At 48.6% G+C, this 13015-nt stretch overlaps 1 protein-coding gene across 4 annotated transcripts in view; it reads left to right on the top strand.

Annotated features, from left to right (window-relative positions):
• STK36 (serine/threonine kinase 36) overlaps positions 1–13015 on the top strand; it is a 290182-nt gene that overhangs the window by 118659 nt on the left and 158508 nt on the right. For 2 of the 4 annotated variants that reach the window (XM_085618423.1, XM_085618425.1), the window contains exon 15: positions 8388–8512. In XM_085618423.1, coding sequence (XP_085474549.1) covers positions 8388–8512 — 125 coding nt within the window. The remainder of the gene's footprint in view (positions 1–8387; positions 8513–13015) is intronic. The other 2 variants (XM_085618424.1, XM_085618426.1) reach the window with 1 other exon arrangement.

The following is a 13015-nucleotide window of genomic DNA, read 5'->3' on the forward strand; positions in this document are numbered from 1 at the left end:
TACCCGGGACAAGGGAGAACAACGCAGAGTACTGCCCCAGGGCCTGGCGACAGTCCTCCTGCTGTTCAGGAGTTAGAGATGGGGAGAGAATCACTCCCTCCACCGACCCATCCTTTTCCTGAGACGCAAACAGATCAGGGAGAGGCTCGCTTTCCACGTCCTCTCCTCCGTCAGTCACCATCATCAAGATGACTTCGGGCCTCTCCTGGTGGGGTTTGAGGCGGTTGGCATGCAGCACCCGCAGGGGCTGACGAGGGGTCTTCAGGTCCACCAAGTAGGTAGCCTTACCCTTCTTCTCCAACACCTCAAAGGGTCCTGACCAGCGATCCTGGAGGGCACTAAGCTCTCCTGGTTCGATCACCCACACCTTCTGGCCAGGCTCCAACTCCACCGGGTGAGCGTTGTGGTCATACCACGCCTTCATTACTGCTTGGCTGGCTTCCAAGTTGTCAGAAGCTTGCTTCCACAACTTAGCCATTTGGCTCCGGAAGGCCAGCATGTAGCTCACCACATCCTGGGGGAGCTTTCTGGGAGTTCTTTCCCATCCGTCTCTCACCAGGTTAAGAGGTCCACGTACAGGGTGCCCATACAGAAGCTCGAAGGGGCTGAAGCCCACTCCCTTCTGTGGCACTTCCCTGTAGGAAAAAAGTAAACAGGGTAGGAGGACGTCCCATTTCCTCCGCAGGCTTTCAGGCAGACTTCTGATCATGCCTTTTAAGGTTTTGTTAAACCTTTCCACTAGACCATTGGTCTGGGGGTGGTAAGGAGTTGTGAACCGGTAGGTCACTCCACACTCCTTCCACATTGCCCGCATATATGCTGACATGAAGTTGGTCCCCCTGTCGGACACAACTTCCTTGGGAAAACCCACTCGGGTAAAGATTCCCATCAGGGCCCTAGCCACAACAGGTGCTGTTATGGTCCTCAGAGGTATTGCCTCTGGGTACCGTGTGGCATGATCCACCAGAACCAGGATAAACCTGTGACCAGCTGTAGTTGGTGGATCTAATGGACCCACAATGTCGATGCCCACCCTTTCAAAGGGGGTGCTAACGACAGGGAGTGGTTCCAGGGGAGCTTTCAGCTTCACCCCTGTTTTCCCACTGGCTTGGCAAGACACACATGTCCGGCAGTAGGTATCGGACGACACTTTCATCTGAGGCCAATAAAAGTGTGGGACAAGACGGGCGAAGGTCTTGTCTTGCCCCAGGTGTCCTGCCAATGGTATCTCGTGAGCCAACTCTAAAAGGAAGGCTCGATAACGTTGAGGAACTACCAAGGCTCGTGACGATCCATGTAGGGGTGCCTTGGGTTCACTGTAGAGGAGGCCATCCTCCCAGTAAACACTGTAGTTCCCTTCAACGTTCCCTGCTGCCTGGGCTTCGGCCTGTCGCCTCAGCCCCTCAAGGGTAGGGCACTCCCTCTGGCAGAATTCCTCCCTGGACGGGCCTCCCTCCACGTGCCACTCGGCCGGGATGGGTAGGTCCTCCAGGTTGGTAACGTCCCCCTCCGCAGACTCCTGGTCCACCACCTCCGGTGGCCTATCCGTCCTACGGGGTGGAGACGCCGAGGCAGGCTCCTCCTGTCCTCGGTTCTTCCCTTGACTGGCAGCTGGCTGGGCCTTTGTTCCAGGCTCCAGCCGGAATGAACTCCCTCTTCGGGTAGTCTCGGACCTTGTGCTAACACAGGCCCAGTCAGGTGTACCCAGCATCTCGGTGTGAGTCCGGTATTCCACCTCCTTCCAAGCGTTGTGCTCCATGTCATTGCCCAGCAGACAATCGACTGGCACGGCAGGGCTTACGGCAACTCGAAGTGAACCTGCAACCCCCCCCCCCCCATTCAAAGGGAACCTCGGCCACTGGATAGTGACCTGTTCTGCCGTCAGCCATCGCGGCTGGGTGGAGTACATCGGGAATTACCTGCTCTGGAGACACCAGTTGGCTACGCACCATAGTCATACTGGCTCCTGTGTCTCTCAGAGCCTCCCCTCTTTGGCCGTTGATGGTGATCCACTGCCCATACTTTGCGGTATTTGCGGGCACCTGGATCTTAGGAACCATCTCCCGTTCTCCCAGGGACACTAAAGTGACACCCGCCCACTCCCTTCCCTTAGAAGTTATTTTGGGGGCATTTGGAGAACTCCTTTTTCTTTTCCCCTCCTTCTTTCTTCTGGGGGGCGCCCTGTCCGGCCTTTTGAGTATCCCCTCCAGTCCCCCTTGTGGACACCCGGGTACTAGCCCAAATGTCCGCCTCCTCAGCAAGCTTCCGGGGGCTGGTCAGCTTGCTATCCACCAGGTGTTGCCGCAGTTCAGGGAAACATTTCTCGAGTAGGTGTTCCTTCAGTACTAGGTCAAACAGCTCCTCGTAGTTCCTTACTTCACTGCCCTGAATCCAACCTTCCAGTGCCTTCTTTGCATAGTCCAGGAAGTCCACCCAATTCTGTGTGCCCAGCTTGTGACTACCCCTGAACTTCTGTCTGTACTTTTCAGGTGTTAGTCCAAACTTTCTGATGAGCGCCAGTTTCATGGTGGGGTAGTGGGTCTGCTCATCCTCTTCGAGGGCCAATAAAGCATCCCTACCAGCTGGAGGCATGTACTTATACAATCCCCCTCCCCAGTACTTCACTGGAACCCCATGGGCCCTCAACGAGACCTCATAGGCTGCTAGCCACTTGGCGATGTCGTCACCCGCCCCATAGCTAGCTACTATGTCCTTTGGCAGGTAAGGTTTGGGTTCCCTGGTGGACTCTTGGATTTGGCTGCCACCATTAGGAACAGTTGGTGCTCCAATTCTTAGGATCTGAAGCTCTATCTCTTTCAGTCTTATCTCATGAGCCATCCTCTCTTTCTCCGTCTCATGAGCCAACCTCTGTTCCTCCTTCTCCTTCTCCAGCTTTGCTAAATCCCATGTGAGCTGTCTTTTCTCTCTCCGATCTGCTAACTCCACGCTGGATAAGCCCCCGCTAGAGACAGTGCTGCCCTTCCTAGAAAGTGTCCTGGGCCCTGCTGACAGGTTCCCCACCTCAGGTTGGTACATCTCAGCCCCCTCGGGGTCAGGCTCTCCATCCCTGTCTTCCTTCTCAGCCTTGCTTTCTCGGCGTGCCTCCCCCCAAGCCCTTAAGCTGGTTTGGAGTGCACCCTTCTTTGCTCCTGGGGGACAGTACACCCCCTCCCGCTGGCAAAACTCCCTGAGTTGGGCCACAGTGTACGTTTCTAGATTCTCTAGTACAAACTCCATCTTGCCCACTCAGGTTAGAGGACAGGTTTTGTGCAGTAACAATGCAGGGGGGTACCTTTAATAATACCTCCTCCCACCACCAGAGTAAATTTGGAAAAAACAAAAACCCACAATTAGGAAGGCCGCTTTGAGAAAACTCCCGGTGTAGGCCTATGGACTACCCACAGTTATTGTTGAGTATACGTAGGCACAGCTCTATCCCACCACTGAACACCAATTTATGTTGGAAACGCCCACTCCCACTCCGCAGGGTGGTGGTGGACTCCCCGAACACACTGTGGTAGCTTGGCTCGAGTGGTCAGGAAACAGGCGCAGTGCTAAGCATACAATATACCCATACAAGAACCATGCGTGCATCCGTTCCAAAAACGACTCTACACCGTAAAAATTATGAAAATATTCTTTCTTTATCTTTTTCTCTTAGTTGCTGATTGGAAAAATAAATAGGTCAATCACAATATACAAGTTTCAATTAGTGCAGGTCAAATAAATATTGGCTGTTTGATGAAATAAATAGGGGTGATCATAAATAACAGGGCATAAATACAAGTGCAATATATACAGACAATTAAATACTTTGAGGCAATAAATACTGTACCAATAAATATTGTACACCAACAAGTCCTGTGGACCTATAAATATAGTGCAGCAATAAATAGGTAAAAACTCAATAAATACAGTATCCCCAATAAATAATTAAAAGTATACAGCAACCCTCATATAATCAGATGACACTTCAATTCTTACGGGCTGATATGGCCCAGGCACAGCTTGTAGGGTTGTGGAAGGCTTGAGGGGGGGCTACTCCCTGGCTGGGACAAGGCTGAGGCCTAATCTGAGGTAGATCCAAGGGGGGTATACCAGTGCCCTGGCTTTCTCTCTCCACACAACCTCTCTAGGTTAGTCCCAGTTCACCCCAGGCACAGTCAGGTGGGTTTCAGCACCTCCCTAGCCCCTTAGAGCAGTCTCTCAGGTCTCCACAGGGCCTTAGGCGCCCTCTACTCCACTTACTGCCCTTTTTCTGATGTTCCGACGCCGCTGGAGTCGTGTCGACGCCGTGAGGCGGTTCCGGTTCGGTCTCGGCGGCCTCGGCACAATGTCAGTTCTTTGACGACGCCGGCAGGCGGTTCCGGTCCGATGTCGGTGGCCTCGGTTCGATCTCGACCTCCGATTCGACGGCGTCGGGCAGTCTCTTCACGATGTCGACTTCGGGCGGCTCCGGTCCAATGGCGCTCTCGGCTCCGATGACGTCGGCCGGCCTGGCCTCGATGTCGACTTCCGGCGACTCCGGGGTGCGATCCTCACCCCCGACCTCCGGTGCTCCTCCTCACAGGCTCCGGGCGACTCCGGAGTGCGATCCTCACTCCCGACCTCCGGTGCTCCTCTACCTCGGTCTCCGACGACTCCGGAGGGCGGACTTCACTCCTCCGATGACGCCGCTCGCTCGACCTCGGTTCACTTCCTCCTCGACCTCTGGTATTCCTCACGACCTCCGTCGGCGCCCTCTCACGACCTCAGGCGGCTCCGGGTACGACGTCTGCTACTTCAGTCAGCGCCGCTTCTCCACCTCGGGCTCCAGGTCTTCAGGCTACTCGACGCCGGACTCCAGGGAAACCAGTTCTCAGGTCAGGATCTTGCTGCTTTCTGCTTCTAAGGCCTGTTCCTGCTGTTCAGGTCCTTAGGATGAGTTTTTCTGTCTTCTTCCCACACAGGGCTATAGGCTGGGATCCATCAGTAGGGACAAGTATCAAGGGTGGGTTTATGGACCCCACTCCAGGCACAAGTTTCCACCCCTGCTGCTTCACTCCTTCCTCCTTCACTGTTGTGCTGCTCTCTCTTCACCAGTCAGGTGCCAACTGCCAGCTCCAACTGCCAACTCACTCTCTTAACCTCCCAACATTCTAAACCGCCTCCAACGGTCACAGAGTTCTGGAATCTCCTGGAATGTTCTGGAAGGTGCTGGTAGGTTCCAGTGGATGCTGGTGATGTCACAGGTGGCCACCATTTTGTGCTCCAGGCCCTCAGACAGAAGTTTCAGGGGTAGCTAAAATGGCTCCCTGCATCTGCAGCAACACGAAAAAGTCTGGTGGTTCCCAAAAAGGAAAAATTCAAACAGGGTTTGAGGCAAAAGTGGGACAAAATAAATAATGATGAGGAGGGACCACCCAAAGGGCTGACAGGTCTAACATTCTGCATTTTGAAAATCTGCATAGTTGTGCTTGTAATGCCTGAAGTGTAGCAAGTCTATTGCCATTCGCTAAGACTGGTATCTATTCTCACAATTTCACTTACAAACGTTTGGCAAAACTAAATCTGTGCCATCTTTACATAATTAACTCCATTCCCCTGTTCTATTTACATTTGGATAACTGTAAGAAAAGATTAGTAAGCAATCAATCTGAGATCCCTATATCTTCGTTTCACCAAAGTGTGTATTGTGTTGAACAGTTGCCGGTACATATATTGGTAACTTTGCCACCACAGTTTGGTTTTCACTATTCACATATAATTACTTAGTATTACTAATTATTAAGAAGTTGTCAATTTTCTCCATTCTAGCCTTGTTTTACTTCTTTATTATCTATGGATTTCTCATATTATTGTGTTGAAATAATACATAACATAATGCTAGCCTCCTCACTTTGTCCTTTCTCCTATCCCCAAGGCTTTTCATAGTGCAAGCAATCCTAATTAATTTACCAAGGTAGCCTTGTCACAATGAGATGTTTGTATTGAGACCTAATATCCATAGCATATGCAGGAAAGTAAGTTATTAGTACAGGCATATATTAATCTTCACTACCTCCTTCCACTGTTTAGCTCAAAACTAATAAAAAAATGTAGTAACATGCGGTGATTGTTTTTAGTACTGCCATCAGTAATAACTTCCCCCTGGATCGATGCTTTGCTGTTAATTTAAAAAATACAAATTAATTGGGCCTTTTTTGTTCTGGGACTTTAACCAAATGGAGGCTTGTCTCCTTTAGCGAAACGGTAATCATAATCAATGGATTGCCAAATAGCCATGACTGCAGATAAACAGCGATAAAAGAATGTTTCATGTTTTTGTTTATTAAATTAATTTTGCATAGCACTGTATGTGAATGTACGCAGCTTCCGAATGCCTGAGGAGCTAACAAAACAACATATACCAGAGATAGATGAGCATAATACAATGGCGATAATAAATTCATCTAGCATCTCCACTTTGGTTGTTTTGTTTAGCTAGGATGCTCTCCAAGTAGTTACATTTTCTAGTTTCTTTCCAGAGTTAAGGTGATTTTCATGGAACTATAGGTTAAGGATGCAGAGGTGTTCCCTGGTAGTGTTTGTCCATCTTGCCTGGTTCCCTGTATTTTTGCAGTTTATAGCTAAGGGATATGGACTGAGAGAGTCGAAGCTGATTAGTGGGTTTTAATTTAAGATGATTAGTATTTAGTCTGGGCCTGTTTTCTATATGCTTAGTTCGGAAGACTAGTTTATTTTTTTACCAGTATCCATTGAATTTCATTATTAACTGTATTGTTTTCTTCTACATCAGATTTGCTCTGTAGTTTTTGAAGAATTTTCTGTTTTCACATTTTTTGTTGCACCACTATATATGTAACCTTGCAGTAGCTGTCTCTGGAATGATTGCTGCTTGTTTGTCGGTAGGGTAGGAGAGGGGCAATTTCCTAAAAGTCTCATTTGCAAGTGCAGTTTTTTGAGCTCTGCATTAATTTGTTGGCAGAAGGCTAGGATGGAATTGGAAAGGATTGCCAAACGTCTGGCTATCTTGAGTAGGTGAAGTTTGTTGCCCACTGTGGAGGGCCTGTAAATGGTAAAGATGATTGGTGGGTCTGTCAGTACGATCCGTATGTTCTCCCTTTTAGCATGCCTCAAGTTAGAGAAGCAGTGTATTACATTAGTGGTTGGTAGAATCTGAAAAGAAAGATCATGGTATCTACTTGCTTTTCAAACCATAGACCATGGCTTTAGATAACGACCAGAGGCCTGCTTTCCAGAGTATGGCCTGCTTTAGAGTATAGCAGATTCAGTGAGTCAATGGAGGATCCCTTGAGACAGCTCTGTTTTTCAGAACGAATCCATCACTAAATTATTTTGTTGCGGTCTTCCACCCAGTAGTACCATTTAGTCTGCTGTACTGAAATCTGCCTAACAAAAAACTAATAATAGGGTTTGGATGGTTATGATGGTGCATTATTGTTAAACACAAGTAGATGATGGACGGAGCGCTTAAACTTTCAGACACTCACGCCCAATCACGGATCTGGGTTGAATCCATCATCATTCTTTAGCTCACTTCGCCACCCCAGTTCAGACCCAGCTATATGCAAATCAGTCTTGACCCTGTTCCTTATGGGAACAGTCCAGCCCGAACTGCCAAGCCAGGTCTTCCCTGGCCCAGAAACAAGCAACCTGGGACCGGTTTTGGGGTAACACCCCTCATCAGCCAGGCTAGCTTGAACCCAGTGGCAAAGTGAGCAAGGGACCCATGTCTGGGCATACCCTGCCAACTTGGAGAAACAAAGCAAACACAAGGAGATGATGGAATGAGTGATGGCACTTTTCAAACACTCACCCCCAGTCAGAGATCTGGGTTGAATCCATCATCTTTTTTAAGCTCACTTTGCCACTCCAATTCAGACCCAGCTATTTGCAAATCAGTCTTGACCCTGTTCCTTATGGGAACAGTCCAGACTGAACTGCCAGTTCAGGCTAGTGACACATCTTTTTTTCGATGTGGATGAATCATTGACATAGTAATGGTTAACATTTAAAGGTGGACTAGTGAAGAGGGGTTGAGGTTGGGTCAAAGAACTTGTGGAGTGTTAAGCTAAGGTGCTGTTCTGCTTTGGTATCGTTGTGCTATCTTTCTTCTTCATCACCGGAGGCATTTTATCTCTCTCCTTCATTGTCTCTCTCTCTCTCTTCCTCACTCTCTCTGTCGCTTTCTCTCTCTCTTTTGAAGGGCTTTTGTTAATGATGAGGCTCCTTCCTAGATGCTGACCAGTCATAGCTGGTAGTAATCAGCCTGCAGGGTAGGCATCAGCCCTGTGCCATGAACATGCTTCTCCTCAAAAGTGCAGAAGGTTAAGAAGTTTCAGTGTTACAAACTGTGATGTACTTAAGCATGTAACCTCTCCCAGCAGGTCATGATAGCAGTAACGTGAAAGAATCAAGGGAGCGACAAGTGGCCATCTGCACAGCGGCTCTGGCCGCCATCTGCAACTTTCCTCCACAATTTCGAGATGGTCGAGGGGTCAAGGAAAAGGTATGCATTCTGACCTCTTGAGAGTTAACCCTGTATTTATATGTCCACTCATCACAAAACTCCACCTAAAGGAATGAACCTTTGGTTGTATTACTGTGAGAAGTTGGCCTGATGTATGATGTCACTAGTTATAGTGTACACCTTATATCAGTCCAAATACCCTTATGGTGATTGGTTGTAAAGTCAACCTTATAGACCAGCTATCCTAGTGGTAGCATGGACAAGAGCAGTCTTAGGCTAAACTCTGAATGGCATGTGAAGCCAGCTGTGATACCATATATAATCCCTTGAATACCAAATGAAAGGACACCACAACAGATATATATATATAAAATAAAGTGTATTTATTCTAAGCAAACCCTCAGCACTCTTTATGAGATTAGAGGTAAGTACAACACAGCCTTATTAATGCATACAGTAAGTCACACAGGTAAGTAATACAGTTAGGCCCTAGGGGCCACGCAAACCATATACTAAGTAAGTGGTATAAGAACCACTGTCACGGAAATAGAATAGGCCTAGGCCTAGGGAATCGCTGGGGCTACACTACACTAGCGTTAGTTAGGAAGTGGGAGGCCCACGGGATTCGTGTGCAGAGTGGAAACACTCACGCGTAATGCGTAAAAGTCAATAGCAATAGTACAGTTTAGAAAACGGTAGATTTAGGACACTTCCGGAGTAGCTAGGAAGTTGAGACTTGAAAACTAGACACTAGGATAGTCACTATCCTGATGAGCACCGGAGTACCCAAGTTACCTAGCCCACAGGCTGTGGGTGCATAGGGGTGAAGATGCGTCGTTTTCGTCGTCGACTCCTATGGATGCCTGAAGAAAGATGCTGACAGGCAGTCAGGGGAGAGTGTCCGGTGGATCCCAAGGCTGGGATCAAGAAGAGAAGAAACCTGCAAGCAGAAGGGACAGAGTCAAGGTCACTAGCCAGTGACCACGTGGAACCAGGAAGGAACCAGGCGATGTCGTGAAGAGTTGCAGGTGAAGGTGAAGCTTGTCGCTGCAGCCAGGAGGACCAGGAAGCGTCGAGGACGACCAGGAGGCGAGCTGTCCCACGAAGGCTCTTGCTGTCGGCGGCGTCGAAGTTGGACTAGGACTCACCAAGCCTTGGCAAGCGGAACCCACGAAGAACAAAGGACTTGCTTCTGGTGCAGACCAGGAAGGTCTGGGGTGCTTCTTCTTTGCAGAGAAGCGGGAGCCAGTCTGGAGGAGCCAAACCAGCGCAGAAGATTTCAGGGTGCGTCGTCACAGAGGCCACTAGCCAGCGGGCAAGCAACCGGACAGACGCGGCAAGCAGGAAAATGCTGAAGGGCCCCACGCAGGACTCGTGGAGTGTGGGGGGCTGATCTTCGGTGCAGATGGTGCTTGGGGTTGGGGCTTCTCAATCCCCGGTGCACAACTTCGAGGGTACCTCAGAAGCTGCGCTGTAAGTTACTAGCCACTTTTCCCAGGTAGCCGGTCCCACGTCGCTCGTCGCCTCCACGGATCTCAGCTCTGCTGCAGATGTGGATGAGGGTCGGAGAAGTCTGGAAGTCAAGGCTCTGGTCGGGCTCTGCAGTCGGTCCCTCGTAGAACGGTCGCAAAGCAAAGGGTAGTCTCTTAATGGTGCCTGTTTGCACAGGGTAGCCACTCCTTGGCTACAAGGGAGATTCTTCAGTCTTCTTCTTTCGTCGAATGTCGAAGGTCCAGAGTTTCTGTTCAGTTTTGCAGGTTCAGGATAATCTAAAGTCTTGAGGCCCAACTCCCACTCTTATACTAATCTGGGGGGCTGGGATACCTGCTAGGTCACGCCTTATGGGTGGGACCTGGGAGGGGGTGGTTACACCCACTTCCCTTTGTCCAGTTTCGCGCCAGAGCTGGGGCTGGAGTGCCCCAGCGCCGGTTTGAACTGGACTATGCAAGGAACACCTTGTGTGCCCCAGGCATGTCTCATTCCTTTCAGCCCACCCTGCCCCAATACACTTAAGGCTGTCTGGGGAGGTGCTAGCACCTCCCCAAGCAGGAAACCTATTGTCCAGGCCTCCCTGGCTGGGATCACTCCCAGCTGCAGGAGGTCAGACTTGTGTCGTGGCAGCAGCATCCATTTTGTGATGCTGAGGCTTTGGTCAGAGGCTAACAGTTGAAGTATGATTTTAACATGTCTTTCCCTCTAGAAGGGGGGAATAATATTCTCATGTCCAGAAATGGCATGGGGGTATTATTCCCTAGTGTTAGACACCTTACACGACATGTTTTGATAAAGCCAAACCATAGTTACCATAACCGTCTAAGATTATAAGGCACTTTAAGAGTATATGGTAGGCTATATCATAGAACAGCTATAAGGACAAGGTTCCGAAAGCTGCAGACAGGCTCAGCTCATGCTAGAGCACCATCTCACATGTTACCAAGCACTCTGCCTCCAGGATTGTTAAGGCCTGCCATAGGAGTGACTGATAGGTACACATGTGTCTATATATAAGGGTAGATATAGGCATACTATATCTAAGCAAGGGGTGATTACACGACCTTGCCCCAGCTGAGTGATCAGCCAGTTGTGTCTGATTGGAAGGCCAGACCAGGGGTGGCATAATACATGCTGCAGCCCCTGGGAGGCCTAGGGTACACCTATGCCCTGGGTACCTAGGGTACACTGTACAGGGTCCAATAAGGTGATCCTTACCAATTGGTTATGTACCTAGGGTACATGGAGTCCATTTTAAAGAGAGAGCAGACAGCCTGAGACCCTGAATGGCAGGATCTCAGGCCAACTAAGTCGAAAAACCAGCTAGACACTAGGCAAAAAGTTGGGGGTAACCATAGTCAGATATCCACCTTCCTACAATTACCTTACATGTTCATCCCCTACGGCATTAATGATATCAGCCCTGTAAAGACCACCGTACACACTGCTTCCCCTTTTGGAACCTTCCTTGCCTCAGACGCCATTCCCACCAGTGCTCAACACATTAGAAACAATACTTGAGTGACCTCTAGTTAACTCCTAGTTTGCTTTTTTCCTGCTTTCTCTCTTCCCCAAGTGGTTGAAAATTGCTTGTGCTTGCAGTTGCTACCCAAAAAAGCTTCTGAAAAATAGCACTGTCACATTACACTTATCAATGGAACCCAGCTATGGAGTTGTCCCAGTGCGAATAAGAGCCCTGTACTGACTCATGTTTTACCAACCAGTTCCCCCGGACACCATCCTTCCCTGCTCAAACAGTCAAGACTCTGTATGTCTCTAGCATTCCCTCCTTTGATTAGTTTGTCTTTTCACTGTACTCCCTTTCTCGAAGGGCTGGGTTTCTCAAATATCAATTCACAAGTGTCAAAGTAAATAATGTTACCTCCTGTGCTTTTCATTAAAAGCGGGTCCTAAGTTATGCATTACTGCACTAGCAGCTCTCAGAATCTGATCCATGCAAAATCTGCGTTTGTTGCTTGGGAAATTGCCATCCGATGAGTTTTACTTGTTCTGTGCTCCCATTCGACCAAGACCACTGACAAACAACCTCCTGTATGAGACCATAAAAGTAGGAGCAGGATAGAAGTGGTCTCAATTTGATTGGGAGATTTTGGCACTGGATACTGGGAGCACTCTAGCTCCAATTTAAGAGTGGGAGCATGCAAGTTCCTCTTGGGGGGGGGGGGGGAGAATTTGGTTCATGTGGTATCCTGAAGTATGTACGTGATGTTTGTGTAGTGCAAACCTACTCAAAAACGCAGGGGAGCGCAGTACACGTTCAATGGCAAACATACAGTTAACAAGTGGTACGAGAAATTGCTGGTTATTGCATTGTCCTGTCACTGTGATGTAGTGTTCTTTAAAGAGATGTCTTCAACTCTTTCCTGAATTGGAGCAGCATTAGGGCAGTCATTGTGGATATGAAGATATTGTTTCATATCCTGTGTGAATAGATGGAAAAGACATGCAGCCCTGCTTTTTTAAAAAAACAAAACATTTTTTACTTCATAGTCTACAGTCTGATGGTGGCTTGGCTACGGGTGTGCCAAGAGCAACAATTGATGGTGAGCTTCATCTACAAGATGAGCAATGGTGTTGATCATGGTTTCTTTGTAAATAATTCAGCTAGTTTTGAAAATAGTGTAGGCCGACAAGGGGAGCCAATGATGTTCCATCAGGATGGGGGTGACGTGATTATATTTTCTCCGGCCCTGGTAGAGTTGTGCTGTGGCATGTAGGATGCACCAACTAGATGTGAGTACAAGTGCATGAACAGCAGTTCCGTAGACATTTTATGGAAGAAACAATTTCTCTTTATGTTGAAGAGAGAGCTGCGATCATGTCATCTTGTGTTTTTTTTTTGTCAATGTATTTCTTGAGGGTGAGATTTGTTGTTTAAGATGTATACAAGAGACGTGGCATTCGGTGAAAGTTGGGGTTCAAAGCCATCATAGTTCATCACATTGAGGAGCCAGATTTGCACTATTTTTTGCTTGTTGTTCTTGGCAAGTAACGGGATTTCTGTCTTGGCTGGATTGAGTTTTAGGTACA

The sequence above is a fragment of the Triturus cristatus genome, chromosome 7 (genome assembly GCF_964204655.1).
Source record: "Triturus cristatus chromosome 7, aTriCri1.1, whole genome shotgun sequence".
Taxonomy (NCBI): domain Eukaryota; kingdom Metazoa; phylum Chordata; class Amphibia; order Caudata; family Salamandridae; genus Triturus; species Triturus cristatus.